This window comes from Pavona decussata, unplaced genomic scaffold, assembly GCF_977016875.1.
Source record: "Pavona decussata unplaced genomic scaffold, jaPavDecu1.1 SCAFFOLD_71, whole genome shotgun sequence".
Lineage (NCBI taxonomy): Eukaryota > Metazoa > Cnidaria > Anthozoa > Scleractinia > Agariciidae > Pavona > Pavona decussata.
The window spans coordinates 2,635,610-2,660,142 of record NW_028145490.1 but is presented as its reverse complement, the minus strand read 5'-3'; the positions used below and the strand labels follow the sequence as shown (position 1 = coordinate 2,660,142).

The window sequence follows — 24,533 nt, the reverse complement described above, 5'->3', positions numbered from 1 at the left end:
GTCGTGCTGGGATATTATGTAATTCAGTTGATTTGTTGCTTTTCAGTTTCTTAAGTTCATTAGCTACAAAGGATTCACTAACTTGAGAAAGCTTGAAGTTGTTTGCGGATCGATTTGCAGGTGGTCCGGGGGCCGATAATACAGGAACCATACGCTGTCTCAGTGTTTCAATTGCAGTAGAAAAGTACTTAGCAAAGCTCTGCGAGATCTTCTTAGGATCCTGAATAACACCGCTGCCAGTCTCAAGTGACTCAATGGTTGACATCTTAGGTTTGATAGCAATGACGGATTTCAACGTTTTCCATAATTTGGACGAGTTTTTCTTATTTTTTTCAATCAAGTTGGAGTAGTAATCTTGTTTAGCATTTCTAATGAGGCGAGTTGTTTTATTTCGCAGCTTTTTATATTTAACCCATTCTTCAGTTGTCTTTTGCTTCTGCGCCCGTTTGTGGTGAAAATCGCGTTTTCGCATCAGTTCCCTTAACTCACACGTTAGCCATGGTAGACTTTCAGCGCGCACTCTCTTTGTGGCAAGAGGTGCGTGTTTATCAACTGTTGCGTAGAGTGTTTCAGCAAATGCAGTCCATGCGTCATCAACAGACAAACTGGTGTCAACTTTCTCCCAGGAGGCCTCATGCAAATCAGCAGCAAAGTTTTCACTTGAGTAACGTTTAAAGTTTCGATATTGAATATTATTGCCGGGGCTTCGTAGTTTTTTCGCTCGTCTTGAGTAGTAGCATGAGGTCTTTAGAGATTCTTGGCAATCTTTTAGGAAGCATATCACAATTAAAGTCACCGAGTAAAAGTGTTTCGATTCCTTCACTAGCTGATTGATCCAGAATGTTGTCCAAGCTTGCTTTAAACGCATCAAAATCAGCGTTAGGTAGATTGTATAGCGAGCATATGAGGGTTTTCTTGCGGTTCGGGAGAGTTAGCTCCAGCCAAATAGCTTCAATGTCTGGAGTAGAAAGATCGGATCGTTGCCTAGCCATGAATTTCTTGCTGTAATATATGGCAGTGCCGCCACCCCTTTGCGAGTCGTCACGATCTCTTCTTATGATGTTATAACCATCAATACGGAGCTCATTATCTGACCAGGAGGAATTTAGCCAGGTTTCGCTGAGACACATCACGTCAAACGGATTGTCCGCCATGAGGATAGCGAATTCATCGAGATGTTTGGGCAAACTTCGGATGTTCAGATGAGCAATTTTGAGGCCTGGAGAGTTCAGTACTGGGTATGCCCATCCTGGATTAGGGCAAATGTCACCCGATAGCAAGAGTAGAGAAGCCAAAGACCAATATTGCACGAGTTTGGACAATTTGGCCAATTTCATCGAGGCAGGTATCTCTGTTGCCTTGTTCTTTGCTTTCAGTAATGTTGAAGAGAATTGCGGTGTGGATGCGGTGCGGTGTTTGAGATATTATTTAGATCATTAGAGGCAATCTGAGGCGATAGTCCACTGATTAGAATGTAACTAATGCAGAAAATATACAATCTATGCCACCCGCGATTCTTGCGTGGCACCGCCGTTATTATTGCCGATGAAAGAGTAAAGTAAGATTTTAGTTTTTACGGAGCATGTGTAAAGCCAAGCTGCTGTATAGTACAGCTTAAACTACTGGCTAAGTAAGCAGACACTGTCTAGCTATGAAAGCCCAAGCAAACTGTTCAAGGTTCAATTTGCAGTTCTGTTGTGCAGTGTATTCACTATTTGCTATCAATTTGTCAAACGTTTTTTACCATGGTTCGTCCTCGCGTTGCTTCGACCACCAATCGCTCATCCGCCCAACGCGAACATCTTTCAGTCCTTTCAAGCGAGGTTCTGCAGCTTCGCCTTCAAGCCCTGAACCTCCCAATATCTGGCTCCAAAGGGCAGCTCCTCGCCCGTCTCAAGACAGCCCTGTCGGGGACCACCGGCTCTGTCCGTAGTCGAAATCTAACAGCGCGGAGAAAGACAGGAAAATCTCGCCAGCGAAGAGCGCCTCGCCTTGCTGTAAGTCGCCGGAGCCCCGGGCAAATTCTCGTCCATCCAGAACCGAGCGTAGAGACTCTTGAACACGTCCCAGAACAAGGGCACAGCGCCCTATCGGACAACGTCTCATCCTATTCGATTGAAGATATGTTCGGGCAGGATGACCCAGAAGAACCTGTTACTCCTGCACAACAGTCCTTCAGTTCGCCACAGCGAACCGCCATCGAAGCGATCGTCACTGAGTCCGTGAGCAACGCTTTGGTGGCCTTCCGCGAGCCTGAAAATGGCCACGTTTCGCCTCCACTCGACCAACGTTCCCGTGCTCCTGGCATGGCCTCGCCTTTGGGTCTGACAAGGCCAGCGGACCACCATTTGGAGGACAAAATACTCCACGGTGAGTACGTTGACCTTGCGTTGTTGTTGCCGGACAATTTATATCCGTCCCAGACCCCCCGAACTTCAGTTACGGTTAGGCGACTCGGCCCTAGGCTCCCTGGGCTCCTCGGTAACTATGGTTCGGAAGCAGAAACCCGTCATGGCTACTTTCCAGAAATGGCTTGATGCCTTGACGACCTACATGCTAGTGCTTGTGACAGCCTACCCGCGAAGAGCCCTTGAACTCATAAAGTACCAGCAAATTATTAGTCGGGCCGTCACTAAATTGCAAGGTATGGCGTGGCTTTCGTACGACCAATAGTTCCGTCGCCGTGCGGCCTATGATTTGACCATTAGCTGGGACAAGGTAGACCTAGAACTGTGGACTGTGACTTTTTCGGGCCTTGCCAAATCCCATTGCAGTGTTTGCTCGAGTCCATACCACATTCAAGATGACTGTCCTTCCGCTGACCACAACAGAAAGCCTCGCCGAACCCAGACTGTCTGCTTTGACTTTAACAAGTCCCCCGTCTTTCGCCGCCGCAACTGCAACTACCCGCACGTGTGCCGTCGCTGCTATTCCAGTAGCCACGCTGCCCCAACCTATCAACACCAGTTGTCCACAAGCCCCGGTGCCCCCAAATCTTCTTCATCCAGTGAGCGCGGCAAAAAGTAAAGTGGAGCAGCTACGGCGCCATGTGACGCCGAAAGTATTTTCACCCATTGACATTTACCGCTTAGAGTTAGAATTAGCTAATCACCCTGATAAAACGTTTGTTTCTAAGGCCTAGGGCAAACGTCGGATCTACGTCGCGTCGAATTTATTAAAAATAGGTTCGGCAAAGAGTCGACTTAATTCCAGTGTGGTAGCAAACGTCGAACCTGCGTGGACCCTAATTCACGAGTTGCACTTCGTGAAACACAGGAATAAGCACGTGTCCCTGTGCTATTAGGGATCTTACAAAAACACCACCGCGACGACGACGACAACGCCAAAACACAAAAGGCTTATTAATGAGCAAAAACAATCGCTCTGCACGTGCGTTTACATTTCGTACATTTCTTGGTCGTCCTCTGCAAAACAACAACGTGAAATGATCAAATTCAAGGTTTTGTGGAGAACGTGAACCCACGGGATTGAATTTTTAATTCTCTTCCTTAACTTGAATGGTACTCCTACCAATTTGGTTCCTGGGTAGTTTGTCGTTTGTGTACAAGTTGAATGAGTTAAAATAAATGGAAGTAGCACAAATGAAATAAAGTTATACTTTCAAATGACGTTTTCGTTGGCGTCACCGTCTTGCATTTGTAAGGTCCCTATTCACTCGATGCGCGGCAAGTTATTGCCAGGACTTGCAAGCGAAATGCCGAAATACAGTGCTCGTCGGGCTTTTCTTTGGCAATTAATTGCGAAAAATAGAAAGAGAAGACTCAAACACTGAGCATTTATTGCAAATAGGCAACTCGCATTTCAATCAATAATATTTTGTGTTCATGAAACACGAAAAATTGTAATTTGCATAATTTATGAATTGAGTTCAGCGCGTGTTTAGAACGGCGTTTGCTGTAACGCCGAACCACTGTCGCATTATCTGACTTGGCAAGTCGAACTTATGCTGGAGTCGAACCAATTAATTTGAGTCGAACTTAATTGCGGCAAACGTCGCACCATTCATGCGCCTATTTCAAAATTAATACGTTCGACGAATTAAGTTCGACTAAGATTCGACGTTTGCCCCAGGCCTAATCTGCTTAGCATGCTTAGGGAGAGCGCACACGTTGGTTATTCTGGCCCTCGTGCACACCGGGTTTCCCCTAATCTAATCTCTGCTGCCCAGCACCCTAATGTAGTTACCTCGAATTTGCGTAAAGAGGTTATCCTTGGCAGGATTGCGAGCTCCTACCCCTCACCGCCCCTGCCTAACTTTCAATGCCACCTTGTGGGTGTGGTCCCCAAAAAGCACTCAAATGAATGGCGCACAATCTACCACCTCTCCTATCCCCAAGGGACCAGCATCAATGACTATATTCCGAACAACCCCTTTTCCCTGAGTTATGTCCGGGTCGACGACGCCATCAGTATCCTTCAGTTCCTGAGGAGGGGTGCCTTCATGGCCAAGACCGACCTCAAATCGGCTTTTCGCTTGATACCAATTCATCCAAACGACTGGAGCTTGCTGGGTATCTTCTGGCAATCCCAGTACTACGTCGATACGTTCCTTCCCTTTGGTCTCCGCAGTGCGCCATTCCTCTTTAATCATCTTTCCGACAGGCTTAAATGGATACTTAAAAACAACTACGGTCTCCAGCATGTTATTCATATCCTAGATGACTTCTTTATTGCGGAACATTCAAAACTGTCCTGCCTTTCTAGCTTTAGTACCCTATAACGGGTTTTCAGGCCCCTGTGGTGGCGTCTAAAACCATACGACTCTCCCAGGTAATTGAATTCATGGAAATTGTCTCAGACAGCGTACGCATAGAGGCCCACCTGCCCCAGGACAAACTCACCAGGATAAACGAGCTCCTATCCTCCTTCCAAAAACGCCCAGTGGAGCTTCAATCACTCATTGGTACCCTCCAGTTCGCGTGTAAGGTGGTGGTCCCGGGCAGGACCTTCCTTCAGCGCGCTATCAATCTGACTAGGGGGGTCACCAGTCGTTTCCATCACATCAGGCTTTATACGGAGTTTTTCAAGGACCTCGATATGTGGAAGGTTTTCCTAACGAAATGGAACGGGTGTTCCTTTTTTCAGTGGAGCTCTACACCGACGCAGCCAGCACAATAGGTTTTGGCGGTTTTTTCCAGGGAAAGTGGTTTCAGGGCCGCTGGCCACCCCAGCTGCGCTTAAACAAGGGGCAGGGCATTAGTATGGAGTGGCAAGAGTTGTTCCCTATTATCGTCGCCTGTGCTATATGGCACCCCTCGTTCGTGGGCAAACGCCTTCAGTTTTGGTGCAACAATGAATCGGTGGTATCTATTATCAATTCTGGGCATTCCCAGGCTTCCCGTATCATGGATTTGGTCAGGTTCTTAGTTCCAATTTCCATGAAACACAATGTTTTGGTGCGTGCACGCCATGTCCCAGGGGTCTCAAATGAGATTGCTGACGCGCTCTCCCGCTTTCAGATGCAGCGTTTCCAGGCCCTCGCCCCCACCGCCGAAAGGAGTCCTTGTACCATCCCGCCTTCATTAATGACCCTTTGAGGGACGAGGTCCTGACTTACGCCAGCTGGGGCCTTGCCAAGAGCACGAACAGAACCTACAACTGCGGCGAAAAGCGTTTCTTAAATTTTTGTCTAATGAACCGTCTTATAAGTCCAACTGGGCACGTGCTTCCAGCCCCTGAAGGGACACCTGTTTATTTCACATCCTATCTAGCTAGGTCAGTCCGTCATAGCACCATAAAACTTTATTTAGCTGCGGTTCGCAATCTACACGTTACCGCCTGGTATAATGACCCTCTTAAGGGTAAGCTTCTTTTGCGTAAGGTTTTAAGAATTGAGAAGAAAATCCGTCACCAGCCGGTGACCCTGTGCATGCTTTCGTCAATTCGCCCCGTCTTCCAGGCGTGGTTAAGTCCCCGGGATTTTTCTATGGTTTGGGCCGCTTTTACTTTAGCGTTTTTTGCCTTTCTTTGCTGTAGCGAGTTTACCTACTTAGGTGTACGTACGTTTAGGCCTCATTTTGACCTTTCAACGGATTGTATAACCTTTCAGCCCAATCTGGCATGTCCGCAGCATATATGACAGTTCAACTAAAATCGTCCAAAACCGACGTCTTTAGGCATGGGCAGTCCCTCATCGTAGCTCGCAGCTCTTCTACAATCTGTGCAGTCATGGCTATGCGGGATTACTTTCTCTTAGCAAGGCCAGAAATAGGACCACTTTTCTACTTCCAATCAGGACGCTATCTCACGCGGGACGTTGTTTCCCACCTACTGCAAGACAGTGCAAGCTTTGCGGGTCTTCCCTACCAATGCCTCAAGGGTCATAGCTTTCGTATCGGAGCGGCATCGGTTTCCGCCGCTGCTGGCTTGCCAGACTGGCTTATAAAAGTGCTTGGACGCTGGTCTTCCGACTGTTACCAGCTTTACATCAGAACTCTGCAGTCCGTCTTGCACTCAGTTCCTCCCAAGATGGCGACCGTTTCGGGTTGTTTTGCTCCTAGTTGAACTTATTTCTTTTTCCTTTGCTTGGGGGGATGCATTGCCTTGCATGCATCTGTGGCGGTTAAGTCTGCGCAGCGACTTCCCCCAAGCTTGTTCGCGTCTTCGCTTTCGTTTATCGCCTGCTAACCAATACTCTTTTCCGATCCAACACGTGCTGTCTACAATTCAGCTCGTAGTGCTGGGGAGATAAGTGAGGTTGTCTTGTCACGCAAACCGGAAGTCGCATTGACTAACCTACCGCAAGGCAGTGTTCCCCTCAATAACACCATCTTGAGTCGTTATCTTTGTTTGTTAAGTATTTCGGGCATACCTTTAGTGCATATCGCTGTTGTGCTACGTTCCTCGGGAACAGTGACATTAACGGGCCGTTAATTTTAGATATTTAATGTTTTACGACAAGAAGTTAGACTAATTGCAGTAAACATGGTTGCCTTGAGGTTCTATGTTACTCTTTCTAGTCGTGCCACAAATTATTATTTATTCTAAAACTAAACAAAGCATGGTATTTACCGTTGAAACTGGCTTATTTGGCTTTCTGAGGCTGCGCCTTTCCATCTAGCACCGAGTTACATGTGCATGTTTTTAGAAATCTTAACTCGGTAATATTTATCAAGAATTCAGTAACTCGGAATAAGAATCTGGAAAATCGAGGAATCCAGATAATCGAGTTTCTCCTTACTATTCAAAGGAAAACTATGTTAAACTGATATGATTGCCTATCAATTTGGCATTCGAGGACTAAAATCCAATCTCCCCAACATTGAAAAACTAAAACTAAGCTGCATGGATAGGGATGCTTTTTTGTGTCTAGGTAACCAGCAGCCAGTTGATACCTACTAACATTACACACCTAACTAAAGCTTGGAGCGTCTAGTATTGGAAGAAGTTTCACCATCATCTGCAGTCTTATAAATCATAATTCATCGCTCCACTTGTTATCGTAATTTCACCACTTTAAAAATCTTAAAAAACGGAGATCAGGCATAAAAACCATTCAATTTTAAGCAGAAAAAATTTCTAATTAAACATTGTGATTGAAAGTTTCTGAGCACTAAGCTCTCTTTACTATTCTTATGTGATTTCCAGCATTCCTAGTTTATTAAAAACAAATACAGAGAAACAATGCTTCAATTGCACAAGGAAACAGTAATTCTTACGTTTGAGATTTCATTCTTACAGCTTAAATCTAGGATATTAATTTTTTTGGCTTGATTTCTTTTGAGATTTTTTCCTTTTTTCTTCTTCTTTTATTTATTTATTTCTTTTTTTTTTTTTGGGCTTTTTCCTTCTTTTCTTACTATTCCTATCCTCTAGTAGTTATAATTTCTGAAATAAATGTCGTTGATCACCAATAAATCGAGAAAAGAAAATAACAGTTCCTTAGAATGAGGCATATGTTTGCTGGTAGTAAAGAAAGAATTTTATCTACACACTTATTGTATTGAATTTTTTTAGATACAAATTTTCTCTTTCTTCACCAGTTTGCTTATTAATGTTCTAAGTAAGCAGCAAGGAAGAATAAAGAATGACTAAAGTATTATATTCAATCTAAAATATTGTTTTAAATCACAAACTTTTCTCGGCAAAAAAATGTTAACAATTTTGTCAGGTAAATAATTCACAATTTTATAGAGAGTCCACTGTATTCCTTATCTGAAAACAATTAATTCTACTAATCAAATGATACTCAAAATTAAAATTAAAAAAAAGCTATTTGCAGTCTCTTGTGCGAGTTCCTTGTCATCGTTTTCTTCTCATGTTGATTTCTTCATCATGAAAGCCGTCACAAATGGTCCTGTTGTCTTTTCTTCATTTATCACAGATCTGCGCTCAGCAGCTATAACGCAACAACATCAGGAAGGCAAGTTTGAGTAACAACAACAAATGTACAATACTGTTTAGAGGGCTACAAAGTTAATATATTTTTTTTCACTTTGAAGCCTTGTAAAATAATATTGTAAATTTCAAACAAATATTATGGACAACAGCAAATGTGTGAAATAATTATGCACAAAAGTGTTGTAGCGACCGAGTATTTTTCTTATTTTTGTTTTCTTTTGTTTTTTTTTTTTTTTTTGGCCTCTGTGAAGAAAGAACATAGTTCCTAAAACAACTTCAACACCTTTCAAACATATAGCGGGGAAGGGATCTCTCATCTGTTATTTCAAACGTTTATGGAGATCAGCTGCAAATAACTTTAATGAGAGGTAGTAAATTCTTTTTTTTCAAACGTTGATCAATCTACTCACTGAGGAGGTCAACTACTCTTGTCCGCTTAATTCTAATGTGACGTCATCACCAATGAGTACAAACGGAGCCCAGTAAACCAGTGCATTGAAGTGCTCAGAAAATCTCAAGGATTTCATGGCATGGTTCAGAGCTGCACTGGCACTTTCACCTTTAACCAAGTGCTGATAGAATCTTTTCATGAACTCCAAAGTAGCCTCGTCATCAATCGCCCACAATGCCACCAGAACAGAGCGAGCACCGGCACCCAAAAATGCCCGTGCGATGCCAACCACACCCTCATCCTTAATCTCCCCACGGGCACTATGACAGTAACTCAGCACAACCAACCTCGCTCGCATCTGAACATTCAATACATCTTTCATTGTTAAAATGAAGTCTTCTTCGATATGAGTCCGTGATACCGGTGAAAGATTTGGTGCTAAGAGAATTTCTCCTGTTTCCATTCTTCCATGTGCTGCAATGTGCACCAAAGCAACCGAAGATAGTCGTTTCAATACTTCGTTCTTCGTTGCATGCTCTCCAATCAGCGGCGAAGTGTGAAGTATTCGCCCAATCATGTACGCTTCTTCTCGTGCGAATGGCAGCTGCCGTAACTTCATCCACTCAAAATTAACCTCTTGGATCCAAGGATCACCCACGATCAGCACCCCACTCTGGCAATCAGCGGGACATTCTGCGATCAATTTCAAACTCGTCAGCGATGGAATCACGCGGATTCTGAAAGATTCGAAGAGGTACTTGAAATCTGAGTCCATAAATGCAGCGAAAGGAGCCAAACACAATGGACCCTCAGGAACGAATATTATTTCATTTTCAAGTAACAAATCTTGTATAGGACTCACGATGGTCTCATATAGTAAACGCAAGGCACTATTCCGGTAAATGGAGGATTCATCTTCCTTCTTCCCGGGAGGAGATCTCGCATCTGAAAGATTTTCGTATTTTTCTATTTCAAGTGAACGATCCTCGTATGGTACAAAAGCTCCTTTATGAATTTCCTTCAGTGTGGTACCCAAGAAACTCTCGACATCAACTTGGCCATCGGGGATCTGTTTTCTTCTTAGCTGTACATCCTTTCCTCTCCGTAAAACCCAAAAAATTATTTCTTGGTTCCAGAGAGCAATGAAAACTGTATTGGAAGGAAGGTCACTGTAAATGTCAGTTATAGTTTTTATTTCTGTGCAAGATTCGGCTTGGGCGTTTTTGGATGCATACTTGAACTCCATGAGATCATTCAGAGCCTGTGTACGTCAGTCCCTGCTCAGCAGATAAAGAGCCTCTACAACCTTGCCTTGCACTAAAAACAAACGCCGTAAATTAACATATACGTCTTGGTTCAAATTGTGCAAGCTCACCTTCCAGTCATCATTAAACGCAAGATCGCGCCTTACATCATTGAATGCCTTTATACTATGTAGATGACATTCTACAGATTGGCATAAAGAACCAATTGAGTAAAAGGCAACTCCAAGGTTATTAAAAACATTGCCAATAAAGACTTAGTCTCCCATTTTTAGTATATGGCCTTTTTGGAAATCTCCGAGTTTACCATAGCTAATGCCTAGATTACCATACGCCACTCCTTCTGTTGAGACGTCTCCTACTTTCCTTGCGATTTCTAGGCTACGTTCATGGTAGTGTATGGCTCTTTGGAAATCTCCGAGTATACCATATCTTTAGTCAATACATGTTCTTTCTTTTTTCATGGATTACACTTCCTTGATCAGTATTTTTAACCAGGAAACAAAATTCAACGAGTTTCGTATTACATACAGTTTTAGAAAAAATAATTTGAATAATTTCCTTCTTCGGTCTAAGATGAAAAACATCAAGTTTGTCTAGCAGCGTTTTTCCTGTCCTTCTTGTTTAAACTGTGAAGCGAGCCGTATACTTGAGTCTACCGATACAAAGCATGCCTTCATGGTTGTACTTTCCTGAAACTTCAAGTGTCTTTACAATGCATTGCGGATGATGAACTGTGTTGGAGTTGCTTCGGCGAGGCATGTTATATTGAAAATACAACTTAAAAAACACGGATCGGATCTATATCTTTATTCAGAGAAAAATTTCATCTCATCTCCTTGTACGACATTATTGACAATAAAATAAAAATAATGCATGACATGGACATTCAGGGCGTTGGCTGGAATTAATGACTGAGGCGTTACTACGACTTACTCTGCTATGAAAATGCACAGAAAGATGCCACTGAATTCTTGACATCAGAAATTACTGTGGTAGGAAAAAATCTCAATGTATCTCTACATCTCTTATTGGTGTAACGAAAAGAAAAACTCTTGTGAGCCTGAGAAACATTCAATTTATGGACATTCCACAAAAAAATTAACGACAGGCGCAATTTGAGAGGTTTTATTTTTCTGGTTTCATTAAAACCAATAAGTTATTTGAAAATTCGTGGTCTTCTATAAAACTTGCCGCAGTATTCCACTTGATTAGTGTCATTTAGTACAGAAAAGGTACAGAACAATTAATTCATCTGCATATAAGCTTCTTTCTCTTCAACTCATCAAAGCGTATAAATTTCAGTTAGCTAGAACACCAATTTTCAGACCAATAACCTATAAGACTGAGATTTCAGGACGATTTGAATGTTGGAAAAATTGTATGGTTTTGTATGGGAGCGAGAAAGGCTTGCCATCCAGTCACGTTTTCCGTAGTTAATCGCACAAAAAGGAGCTGGTATATAATATAACTACACAGAAAGAACGAGGGTGACAAACCTAGCTGGAATATACATTTTTAGACCAATAAAATGAAAGCAAAAGATTTTGTGCCACATTTCCCCTGAGAAGATATAAGCCTGACAATTGGCATGTCAGTTTATTTTTATACGCTCTTCCCATTTTTGATAAAATCGTTGGCTAAAAATAGGCAAATCATTGTGTTTCAGAAAAGTAGGTCACGTGATCAACTATTGCAAAAGGCCTATTGCCAGTCACGCGATATAATAATACCTACAAAATTAGAAGTAACAAAAGACAAAATTATGGTTAAAGGTGAATTGAACACTTTTTTCTTTTTTCATAGAGACACTGAGTATTTTAAAGGCAATTATGAACTAAATGGCTTCCACTGAAGAAGAAACTAGGTTTCCGCGGCGGTTCGCATATCTTCAAATGACTTTACTTGAGGCAACATATTTCTCAGCCAACGCCATTAGTCTTGGATTTTTGTTTTTTACGGGTGTTGGTCTTTGGTTATACGTATATTTGCGTTCAGCGTGGGAAACGTAAGCCTTTAATCCTACCTTGGGATTCCTCGCACGAAAGGATCGTGTATGCCCGCTTTCTAACACGTTTGAGTGGCGTCACGTCCGTTTGTGGAATTCTTACGTTCGGCAAGAAACTTTAATACAAGCTTCATCAATCGGCAGTCCATATTAGTTTCTTCCTATTTAATTCACGAGGTAAAAATTTCCTTTTAGTCAACCAAATGAAAGTAAGGGAATTTTTTTAGCAAAATTTTGTTACGAATTGTGCTTGTGTGAACAGTTTCTAATTCTGGAAACAAGAGGGCATCCAGTTTCATAGCCTGCGTAGCTGGCGTAATATTTAGGGAACGGAGGGGGGGGGGGGGGAGCGAGAAAAAATAAATGGACAAAAAAGGGGAAAGTTCCCCATTTTTTATCTATCCCCCTCTCCCTCTCCGATTAGGCAAACTACGTAGCTATCAATTAGCACAATTTGGTGAGATATTCATCCTCTGTCCATCTAAACGCTTTGTTGTTATCTTTCTCCTCGATCTGTTAGATTACTTAAGTTATACAGCCCTCACTGTTCAGCAGTGATTGGCGACATATTTTACACTAAAAAGCGAGCTTCAAAAAAAGAACGTAAATATTTTTTTATTCACAAAAACTGAAATAAATTATCACCTTATAGAACGTCAATAAATTATTTAACTACAAACACGAACCATGCGGGACGGAGAAGAAAACTTAGGGTTGACTGGTTCTTCTCTAAAGTGTTGAATTACACTCAAACGTTTTCTTGTTTTGACACAGTATTAAATGCCGAAACAAACTAATCAGTGTGTTTGCCTCGACAAAGTTCTCATTGAAAAGTGGAAATTCAAAAGCGTGGTAATGGCTATATTTTCATTCCAAGACAGCGAAGTCAGTTTATTAGGATTTATTTTCTGAGATGAAGCCAACATTAAAACTCCAAAAAAATCAAAAAAAAAAAAATAGAGAGAGAGAGAAAAAAAGAAAAAAACAGGCGCCGAAATATTTAAGAAAAATTAAAAGTAACGCTGTCCGCAGTTTCGATGTTCCAAACATCATTATCAAGAATGAAGAAAACGTTTGATGTCGGGGTTGCTAAAAGAGTTGAGTTTGAATAAATGAAATCTCATTCGATGGCATTCCTGCGTGCTTGATTTTTATGCAAATAAGTTAATAGCAGAATGCCTTCCCACGAATCGAGTTTAGCGATGGTTTGAGCTCTTGTATAAACAACATTTCATAAATAAGGCATTCAAATTTATTCCGGCACTTTTTGAGGACCGACAAGTTGTCCGCGATGGTTGATTTCTCGACCCCATGTTGTTTCATGTGTTTCTCAATCGAAGATCTCTTGAGCTGGTGTGTTCGTTAATGCGTTGATACAGGTGTCGATTTGTAAAACCGACATAGTCCATCTCACATAGACCACATTTGTAATGATGTACCACGCATTGTTCGTTAACGATCTTCGGTTTTGACTCTAGTCTTGAGAATGTTGCAGACGTTCATAGTACTGAAAACGGGTTGCAGAGTGACACCAATTTTGGAGCTAAGACCAGGGGGGGCTGGCAGCTACCTTTGATCTTGCCGCTTTTCGGAAAGTGATGATCGCCCCAGTAAAGAAATCTGTCAATCATTCGAAAACCGTAACGAGCATGCGCGAAATGCGAAGGATTCATGCGAGATTCACGCCATTTTGTCCGTGGCGACTCGACGGTGGAAAACGCAGTCGTATTTAGTTATTGTTTATTTACTGTTAGCATGTTTTTTTACGGTAGTACGAAGTTTGAACACTACGATTAATCAAGACCGCTGGAATGAGGTGCCAGCTTTGTTTTAGGTTCGTAGAGCCGTCAGCATTGGAATTGCGAGCGACATGTTCTCAGCTGAGCTGAGATTTTACCAGCAGGAGGTGTATGTAGTGAAGAATATGATTTGTAATGTAGCGAACGATTATGGTTTTCGTCGTCTCAGGAAGATATTGTACGTCGACAAAATAGTGGATGTCAATTTCGATGCTTGTTCAGTTCTGAAGAAACTAGAAGCCACGCAGTGTTTCACGACTGTCATCGCGAAAGCCCAGGATGTAAGCTTATTTCTCAAGATCGGCTTGGAACTTTAATGTAAGCTTATTAAAAGTATTTGTCCCACATTTTATGCGTATTAACTGTTGAAAGCGTCGTTACGAATGAAACAGCATGTTTATTTTATGGAATGCTCCCTCTGTTTAAATGTCGCGTGGAGAAGTTATTCCTGTAAGTTTAATTTTAATGCACAAATGGTTTAAATGCATACACAAGGAAAACGGCTTGAGTCCTTAAGAATTTTTTAGATAAGAAAATTTTGCAACTGGAAAGGATAGCTTATAAAGATCTCAGAAGAAGATTGCTAAACATTAATGTGAATAGACCTACCAGGTTTGCGTGAGCGGTTGCAAGGGTGTTTGTCTCGTCTGCACGGGGAGATTAACTTACGTAAAAATCTATTCAGGTCCTTATTCTCTCGTGCAAAAAATTGGGAAGTTGAGTTCAGTAGCACCGGGTGAACAATGTACTGATACACTGAGATCCTGCAGAAACCACATGCATGTGCAGAAACCTTGGAAGGTACATGTAAATATTATTGTCTTACCTGTCATCCTTTAATACAGATGTCCATGGCCACCTGTATCGGTATGGTGGTTTACCCCCATTGTTGGGTGCCAAAATGGGGCTACTGGGAATACACCCTAAAACCCAACTGCAAGGGAGATACAGTACCAAATAGATCCTGGGATGGCAAATCAACCATGGTTTCTCTACGTATGCAACAGCCATTAATTAATCGAAGAAGACAATCTAAATTATCACCCCTTGATTACTGAAGTGTTTCTAGCAACTCAAGGATTAACCCAGCTGACCACATTACTCTGCAGTATGATTATGTCATCAGCACATGACAATATACATAAGAACTGTAACATATTGCAATACTGTTGACTTGGTTAACATATTGTGTAACATAGTCAAGTGTAATTAGCATATTAAAAATTATGCAATTACTGCACATTTTCACACGCTTGCACAGTGTAATGACTGGCTGAAGTATTGCTGTTTAGCACGCTGCCTCTTTAATGTTCCAGTTCTCACCCCAGAAGAATGACAGACAAAATCTTAAATAATGAAAGATAACTTCACCTCTTTCTTTAAGATGATGAGATTTATTACCAAGCATACATACTGAATTCAAAAGTCAATATTTGTGGCTCACTTGGCAAAGTTAAGGAGCAAAGTGCTGCTAACATAACCTCTAAACTTTTCACCATTTAGAAGAGATTGGAAAAGAAAAATCTGTTGTTGAGAGTATGATAGTAACATTTTATCTTAAGCCTAGAGCAAAATTAGATCACCAGAACCTCCACAGTTTGTTGACTCCCAGTGGGTAGTTGCTGTTAAGGGAGGAAATTCTACTGTGTACTTAAATGGACAAATAGGGAAGGTAACGATAAAGTGGAATGGAGGAAGTCGTACTACCTCTCGTGAGTGTTAATTTCTACAGCCCTGTGAACTTCTGAACTATGTGGGTCTGCTAATCGTTGGTTACAGTATTTTCGTTTTTCGCTGCAGAATTTGCATCCGTGATCCCTCTTGATGACCAAACTTCAGGTAAAAGAGCGACCGAAACCTTCCTGTGATGTTTGGACGTCAAATAGCCAAATTGTTTGCGAATCCGCACAGACGCGCTTTCACATAAAATCGCCGCCATGTTTGTTTATCAAAAAATCAGTACTTAGGCTCGCTCGGCCAAGTTTCTTAACTGGGGCGATCATCCAAACTCGTTTCCAGGCCTCGCTGCTGGCCCCCCCTGGCTAAGACTTTGTAACTGTTTCCTTGTGTTCTCCGTAGTTTTCTCGTCATCTCAGGTGATGACGTTCTTAAACCTTCTTTACCCTCCTAAGTTGATTGCCCAATTGTGTAGCGGGCAATGTACAAAGTGACACAATGGACAAAAGTAACGACAGCCTTCCCAAGGTCATGTTCTCCCTTCCTTTCGTTGACCAGAATCGGATTCGATTCGTGCGAAGGTATTCTGCTAACTAATTTGAATAAGAATCAAGCACGCATGAATGCCATCGAATGAGATTTCATTTATTCAAACTCAACTCTTTTAGCAACCCCGAAATCAAACGTTTTCTTCATTCTTGATAATGATATTTGAAACATCGAAACTGCGAACAGCGTTACTTTTAATTTTTCTTATAAAATGCTTTAACAAGCAACTGACCATCCCATCGCCGAAATATTTACCGCATTTTACGACGTCATAAATGAAAATATACTTTTAATTAATAATGCAAGTCCTGGAAACTCAACGCGTCCCCCAAGCTGGATCTGGTGTAGTAAAACGCAGAGATACATGCCACGGAATTCCTGGTATCAGAATATACGGCGTGTTCGCAAATCCATTTTGTTCTAATCAGCAAAACAAAACCTAAATCGTGTATATCTAAACGAACACGACATTTAACCCGGCCGGACCAGATAATTTCAAGACAGATTCAAATGAAGCTGGTTTGCTTACGAGGTTTTATCTAAACTCACGGCCAACAGCTTAAAGACTCATTGTAAAATATCCTACAAATTCAAGCTGTTTGCCTGTCTTCTTTTAAACTCAGTATTGCTGCAGTATCCTATTAAACGGGCATTTCGTTTTGCTCAAACAGTAGAATTAGCGTCAATCATTTGCATGCGAGTTTCTCGGTAAGGCAGAGTTTAATTTACAGTAAATGTACATCAATTAGCTTTTAGACAAATAAACGACAGCAATGTTTCTTTTTCACATTACGTTTCCTTGATCAAACTTTTAACCCAGGAAACAAAATTCAACGAGTTTCCTTTTGCGCACAGTTTTAGATAAAACAACTTGAGCAACTTAGTAAGATTGCCATCTTCAGCCGTAATCAGAAGAATAAAGTCAAGTTTGTCTAGCCGCGTTTTACTGCCTTTTTAATCTGTAACGTGTGAAGTACGCCAAACAGTCCACATACAAATCCACATAGTTCTACAGTTATACTTCGCGGAAACTTCAAGTGTCTTAACAATGTATTGCGGATGATGAATTCTGTGTGACTTGCTCCGAAGCATGTCAGTTAATCTTTATTCCGAGAAACAGTTAACAAGATAAATAATTCCGACGCTTGAGATCAAAACACGATTGATTTGTTTCGGTTTGTTGCATGAAAATTGAAAGTCCTGGGTAACATTTCATGAACAAATCCAATTTTTCTTGAAAATATTCTCCACTCGTGCAAACACCCTTTGAGATATATATTGTTTTATTAAAAACTGCCATGCATTTTAAGGGATTTGATTGGCTTAGCTGCCATGGTATATGAGGCATTACCCGAGAAATAGCGACCATTAAAGGGACACAGTCAGCTGGTGCACATACGGATTAGATACCATTTCTTAGCTGATTTGCATATCACACTTCATCACAAGTCTCGCGTTGAGAAGCGCATCCTTTGGAAACTTTAAACAAACCTTGTCGAGTCGAAGTATTTGCCAGTCAAAATAGTGATTATAGACCTAATGTCATATTAGAACACTCGTTTTCTTGATACCATGGAGAATTCACTGATGGAATTGTCCAGGGAAAGCCAAACGTCAATGAATACCTCTGAAGTAGAAGAATCAGTTGAAATAAAGAACACATGTAATTAGCTTTTATAATTTCGCGGTTTCTACAACTTCTCCACTATCTAAATTTAGGAGACAAACCCATGTCATTGCAAAAGGGCTTTCTCGACCCGTAGAAAACAAGGTTCTACTAGAGGTTGTCTTTGTCGAGGAGATAATCGACTGTGTACCGAAGCTTTTCTTCGTCTGAGCTCCCAAACAAGCAGCCATGACGCGAAGTTGGAATCGTTTACGAACATTCCCTCCGCACGAACCTTTTGCCAGGTTGAGAAAATGCGTTTTTTCCAAATATTTATAACGGTCATTTGCTCTCCAATCTTTTTTTATCGATTTCTCTCGTTATTTTAGTCAAAACAGGCGATTTCTTCCGCGCGGCGCCTTCACGTTTCCCAGCTCTTCTTTTCATGTTCCTTTGGAGACGCGATCCATACTATTTTTAACCAAATATGATAAAATAATATCATAGGATGTGCAAAGGCATACTCAGAAACAGGTTTTCAGTAAAAGATTGAAAATCCAATAAAACACTGGGAAGATTGAAGCGGATTTTTAGATGTATTCGACGATTACCTTTGGTTTCAGGTTGAGGTAGACGCTTTTCAAACTGACAAAACTGGTGTCCAGGTCAGCGCGGTCACAACGCTGACTGTGTCCCTTTAAACTGTCGTAAAGATCATATCTAGCAATTTTTCTTGAGTGTTTTCAAAAAACAATTATTCCACTTGCGCTTGTTGGATATGAAATGATTATAGCCAACTCGGCGCTTAAAGAGTCTCGTTCGCTATCTATCATCTCATATCCAACGCGCGCTCGTGGAATAATTGAGAGAAAAAATCTCCCAACTCTTGGTGTAACAAATGCATGGAGAACATCGTGTTTAGCCAATTTATAAAATACTTAACACGTTTTTATCGAGCTTCATCTCCATTCGGTAACCAGTCAGACAAAACAGAAATACAAGACTTCAAAAATCCACCTACCGCTAAAAAGATACTAACCTGAGTTTGTCTATAACTGGGTTGTTTATGTTCTTTCGCTTAATTCAAAACTGCTAAATTACGTGAACCATTCAGTTCACACACAAAACATGACTTTTAAAGTTGTGCTTACCTAAAACCTTTGGTGTCTTTGAACTATTCACTTAAGTGTGAGGGGTTTTCAGTGATTTGCTTCGACGAATCTCACATTGAAAAGTGAACCTTAAAATCACGGAACTTAATCATTCTTCACTCCAAGAAACTGAAATTTGTTTGTCAAATGTTACAACGTCATACGTTGAAAATACACTTTGACAAGGTTCATGTACAGCAGCAGAAATGGAAACTGGAGAAATATTCCATTGTTATCCATGTTAAAGGGTTTCGCTTGGGCTATTTAGAGAATTTATCAACATACTTCACTTATTAACTCGTTGGGAAAAGGAATCACAAACAGAACTGGTTCTTAAAAGTAATGTTAAACAGAATTAAACCATGGTGTTAAATTTTTATTAGCTCCTGCTAAGAAATATTATTATTATTATTATTATTATTATTATTATTATTATTATTATTATTATTATTGTTTTTATTATTATTATTATTATTATTATTATTATTATTATTTTTTATAATATCTTTCTTTATTATAATATTCCAAGCAAAATTGATATTTACAAGTTAAAAGTAGAAAAAAGAGCTATTAAAACCTATTTACAATTCAATATTTAAAATTCATTTCGATTAAAAAAAGCGACTATTTCCAAGCACTACAGAGCTATTTTCAAGCACAATTTTTTAACAATAGTAAGACTAAAATTTTGATGAAATAAAAAAGTTGTTAAAAAGATCCTAAAATACTAATTTACAACGTCACGCCATCATTCACTTTCTAAAATTAGCGAAGACACGCTTGGCTAGCGTTTAAGCGGCAGTCATCAATGAAATCCCCAAATGGAATTTTGTGAAAAGGTGTCCTGGAGCCTCTTACGCATGTGTGTACCGACCTTAAAATCTCAAAAGAAAGCAATGTTCTAATCCAAGTGATAGTAATGTGATAAGGTTCCTCATTCTTTTCTGAGAGCTTCTCGGCTAGGCGTTTGAGAAAGCAATTGCAGTCGGCTCCCATCCCACCGTTGGTTCCAAAAACTAGGGGAGTGAAAATTCCCATTTCAACGTCCAGCACCTTCTGTTGGTACTTCCGCTTTTTCTCCTCTTCCTGCTCTTTAAAGATTGTCGATGTTGCTTTTCCCTGGTTACACTTGGAGTTAACATGCGTTACTCTGACATCGAAAAATGCTGTAACTCCTCGAGACCAAAAGCCCCCTGCCTTCATGTCCAGTCTTGCCTCCGGACTTGTCACCGCGCTTCTGAGGTTGAATTGCTCATTGTCGAGAGGTTGTAGTTGTGGTTCGATTTCAACGTTGGTGCAAACCTTACCAAGAAAAGAGGTAAGTAGGTTGCGGACGCCATCATGTCTCTGCCCCACGAACCCTCCCTTTTTGCATGACAGGGCATGGCAGACGGTATACTTCTCCCCACAAACACACTTGCTTGGTAAATCAGACAGGGGAAAATTATACCTTAAAAGCAGAGAGTCTCTGAATTCTTGTTTATTCAGCACTAAGCCTTGATCGACAAGAGGTACTGCGGTAAGCCACGAGCTCGCACCCTTGTCTCTCGATTGGTTAACTGACCGCAGCAGATCCGAGGGTAGAGTGGAATCAATACTTTCCATTCTCGATTTCACCGACGCAATTTTTGAAGCTTGATGTTGTCTTTTTAACTCCTCCGTGGACCTCTCGCCTGCCACCATGAAAGTGCTCTGTTTGGTGATTTGCTGATGTTATTATTATTTATTATTATTATTATTATTATTATTATTATTATTATTATTATTATTATTATTATTATTATTATTATTATTATTATTATTATTATTATTATTATTAGGCAAAGTGGACAAATTAATGGGAAGGTTTGATTTCTATACTCTACAGTCTCTACGAATTAGCATGTTAACAATGGATCACAAGTTCTTTAAGTGAATGGGTGCTTTCCATTATGCCAAAATTTCCGGAAATTTCGGTCGAGAAATAAATGGAACGCTTCGGTCCTTGTGGAAATTTTCCGGTCAAAGTGGTCCACCTCAAAAGGTGGTCCTCTTTGACCACTGGGTCCGGTCCGACCGAAAATTGGCGTTCCATTTTCAGAAATTCTTGTTTCCAGTCCCGCTCTTCCTCACCACCCAGAAGCCAAAATGGCGGATGGCAATGAAGTTAATATGTACGAGTGCAGTATTTGTAAGTTTAGGACGCCAGATCTGAACAGTCTCCTCATGCATAGTTGCACACAAGGCTCAGGTACAGCACTGCACCTTTATTTGTTATGTCTTTTGCCTTCTATCAGTTTTTGAAGACAGATATACTACTGACTTTTCCGAATGTTGACATGTTTTCCCGCGTTTTTCTCTTTGCAGTATGTGACCCTTACTGTTTTGATAGTCAATGCGAGCTGAATCCAACACCGTCCACTAGTTCGGCCCTGGAAAGATGGGAGGACAAACACGTGCGTTTGCTTATTGCAAGCTACATGAAGTTCAAAGACGAATTTGGAAAGTCATCAAAGAAGAAGATTTTCGAAAAAATTGCCCAGGAGTTTAATCTGCACTCCGATCTGATTGTTACTGTCGATCAATGTTTAAGGAAATGGAAAAAGTTAGAGTCCAAACAGAAAGAAGTAGAGGACAACAACAGTAAAACAGGGAGAGCTAAGAAAACATGGAAGTATTACCAAGAAATGGAGGAGTGTGTAGGTGAAAACCCAAACGTAAAGCCCGTATTCATTTATGAAGCCTCTAGTTCCTCGTCAATGAGTGGGTGTTCGTCACAGGTGAATGAAAATCTCAGCAGTTCTGACTCTGAAGATAGAGAAGGGGACGGAACTAATTCAAAGGGAAAAAGTCAGCAGAAAAGGGTGACAAGGAAGAGGAAATCCCGCTCCTCAGCAGCTGAAATGATTGAATTTTTAAAAGATTACAGCACGAAAAGGGAAAAGGTGGAGGAAGAAAAAAGAAATATCCTTAAGTCCATGCAACAAGTAAAGAAGCAGTTTTTTGCAGATTATTTCTCCTATCTTAAAGATTCTAAGAAATAGGACAATACTTTGTACAGTGACTGTATTAAACTTTGTCTAAGTTTGTTTAAGCGAAGTCTTTCACGATCACAGAATCATGATTTAATGGGTTCCTTGGTGATCTCCACAATGTTGTGTTTTTCTTGTTATTAACCCATTTTTACAAAAATGTTTAAAATTCTGGTATTACAAGTAACCCAACCATTGTAATGAAAGTTTTTTTATAGCATTCAAAGGCAAGTATTTGAAGACACCTGAAATACATGTAAATGAACAGTCTATTCATATTAGGCCATGCCCATAAAGTGTTTTGTTTCCCATCAACTCCAATTTAAAAGTGGGTCGGCTGGTCAAAACAAAAAAAAAAATAAAATAAATGTCACAACCAGGTGGGAGTCTGGGTCCAAGTAAAGGCTTCAAAAACACACATTAAATCCATATCTACAATGATAATTACAGCAGGTAATATTAATCTTTGTTTAAGAAATAAATTTTATTGAAATACATTTGTTTTCGGGGAAGAAAGGATGTTGTGCCATTTAATTAACTATTAAAAATGCAATTTTTGTCTTTTTTTTTTGGTCATTTGGGCGATAGGTAACAAAACTCTTTATAGGCCTAGCCTTAACAGTATAAAGAACAAAAATTTTAAACTAGACAACTGTTTATATTTAAATAGGCAGCCAAGAAGTGTGTGGCAGAAATTCCTAATTGATTTTTGTGAATTTGGCAATAATCAACAGGAAAAAGACTTACAGCATTTTACACCCTACTTTTACAGAATACTGTCTCCTGATACAGATAAAGCAATGAGACCTCTTAATCAGACAACTCTTTAATATGTTTAAAACAATAAAAGTCTTTCTAGCAACCTTCAAAAGAAAGGAAAATGGTCATACCAAAATAATCTACTCTGGCGTCACCTTGTGTTTGTCAAAATAAAATGAAATTTATAACTGAAATTATGTTGTTTTTTCTGTCTTTTCTTCACTTGGTTTTCAATCTCTTCCTAGGATGCTAATCTGGCACACATCTGAGTATATTGCAATCTGACTATACAAATAATAATTATTTGTATATGTATACACCCTGTGAGGGGAGCCTTACTTTTGCTTACTCAATAAGGCAGAATCAAGTGAGCAAAAGAAAGGCTCTGCTCAATAAAAGAGGCCTTGGTTGCAAGGTGACATGTATAGTAGACTGAATGAACTCTAATTACACAAGGGACTTTGCTCATGATAGTATTGTTCTTCACTTCAAACAGCTGCATTTAGGAAACAGCAAAAGCAATATCCACTAAAATAACTTGCTCGTTCAGTAAAATAAAATATAATGTTTTAATGAAAAGGAAGACAATAGTCTGTTGTTGCTTAATGCAACATTCCCATGATGTGCAGCCTCTTTTGTTGAGCTCTCCTTAAGAGTGGGTGTGCCAAACCATGCCCTCCATCATCATCATCATCATCATCATCGTCATCCTCGTCATCATCTTCATCCTGATCACCAAAGTATCCTTCATCAAAGTCATCATGAATCAAACAAAAATTGTGCAAGACACATGCTGAAATTATTATCAACACCATCAGTTCAATGTCTAAGTGATCAAGAAATGTCAGTTTCCTCCATCTTCCCTTTAGCAGCCGGATACACCTTTCCACTGTCTGTCGTACAGAGGAAAGTTTGTAATTGAATTGGCGTTGGTCTGCTGTCAAATGGCCATTGTCTCTAAATGGAGTCATTAGCCACCTGGAGAAAAGAAATTACAAATTTACAAACTAAATGCAGAGTGTTGAAAACTACACAAGATCAATCGATGAATCATTGGTGCATGTAAGAGGAGGGGGAGATGTCAGATTTTGATCATAAATTTTATAAGATGCCATTTGTTACAACACTGCAGTAAAAGTAGATTTTCCCTATACTGCTTCTCACTTGATATTTATTTTAAATGCACTGCATGTCTAGACATTTCTAAAATACAAGTCTGTAGGATGGTGAGATGCAAAGGCACAGCACTCTCAGTAGAGGACTACAGCTGTAGCTGTTTCAGTGGTATTCAATGCCTGCAAAATGGTTCTCCTTTACAAGACCAACTCTTTTCACTGGTTTTCTGTATAATTTAAGACAGCGAGAGCAGTGGTTTCACACATACTAAAAGAAGTCTACCAGTCTGACAAACCCATTTGCCATTTGTGCATTTTACTTTTTACAGGGTATATTTTCCTGTTCATCATTAAAAAACATAGCCCAACCGATATTTGTGAATAACTAAACTTACACATGCAAGGGATAACCTCCATCCCCTAATAGGTGAGTGTCATGGGGGAAGCGGTTGTCTGCTTCAAGGAAAACTGAAGAATTTTGCAACACCCTGGAGTCATGAACAGACCCAGGCCACCCTGCTAGGACATCCAGTAAGACCATATTTTCATCACAAATGACCTGTAAATTGTTAAAGGAAATCTGGCATTAAGATAGTTCTAACAGCTAATTTTGGAGCATTTTGCGGGCTTCTGTTTGTTCACTAAGGTTAGAACTAACCTGTACATTTAGTGAATGAAATTTCTTTCGGCACACATAAACTTCTGGATGTTTTACTGGCGCTCTAATGGAAATGTGGGTACCATCAATCATTCCCATAACATTTGGAATTCCACTTGCTTCTTCAACTGCAGCGGATATCTCCTGTCTGCGTTGAGCTTTGGTGTAAAACAATAACAAAGCATA

General features: G+C 40.3%; 3 protein-coding genes and 2 pseudogenes across 3 annotated transcripts in view; 4 read left to right on the top strand and 1 right to left on the bottom strand.

Moving 5' to 3' along the window:
- The window catches only part of LOC146477319 (von Willebrand factor A domain-containing protein 7-like), a 166,008-nt gene that overhangs the window by 95,913 nt on the left and 45,562 nt on the right, over nt 1-24,533 (top strand). The gene's annotated exons all lie outside the window — the stretch shown is intronic.
- Nucleotides 1,597-3,027, top strand: LOC146477327 (uncharacterized; annotated as a pseudogene).
- Nucleotides 4,804-6,525, top strand: LOC146477326 (uncharacterized; annotated as a pseudogene).
- LOC146477325 (tetratricopeptide repeat protein 28-like) lies at nt 6,996-18,826 on the bottom strand. Its single transcript, XM_085113515.1, has 3 exons — nt 18,805-18,826; nt 8,772-9,901; nt 6,996-8,359 (listed from the first exon to the last, which is right to left on the bottom strand). The coding sequence occupies exon 2, from the start codon at nt 9,525-9,527 to the stop codon at nt 8,784-8,786; it is 744 nt and encodes a 247-aa protein (XP_084969641.1). The 5' UTR covers nt 9,528-9,901; nt 18,805-18,826; the 3' UTR covers nt 6,996-8,359; nt 8,772-8,783.
- On the top strand, nt 20,725-22,502 carry LOC146477324 (uncharacterized). The gene is made up of 2 exons (XM_085113514.1): nt 20,725-21,034; nt 21,151-22,502. Exons 1-2 carry the CDS (start codon nt 20,932-20,934, stop codon nt 21,825-21,827), a joined length of 780 nt encoding a protein of 259 aa, XP_084969640.1. The 5' UTR covers nt 20,725-20,931; the 3' UTR covers nt 21,828-22,502.

Bases quoted from the DNA above. Each gene is read 5' to 3' on its own strand.
- LOC146477325 (XM_085113515.1), bottom strand. From the start codon at position 9,527: ATGGACTCAGATTTCAAGTACCTCTTCGAATCTTTCAGAATCCGCGTG.
- LOC146477324 (XM_085113514.1), top strand. From the start codon at position 20,932: ATGGCGGATGGCAATGAAGTTAATATGTACGAGTGCAGTATTTGTAAG. The intron at 21,035-21,150 runs GTACAGCACTGC...TTCTCTTTGCAG, and splicing joins TAGTTGCACACAAGGCTCAG to TATGTGACCCTTACTGTTTT.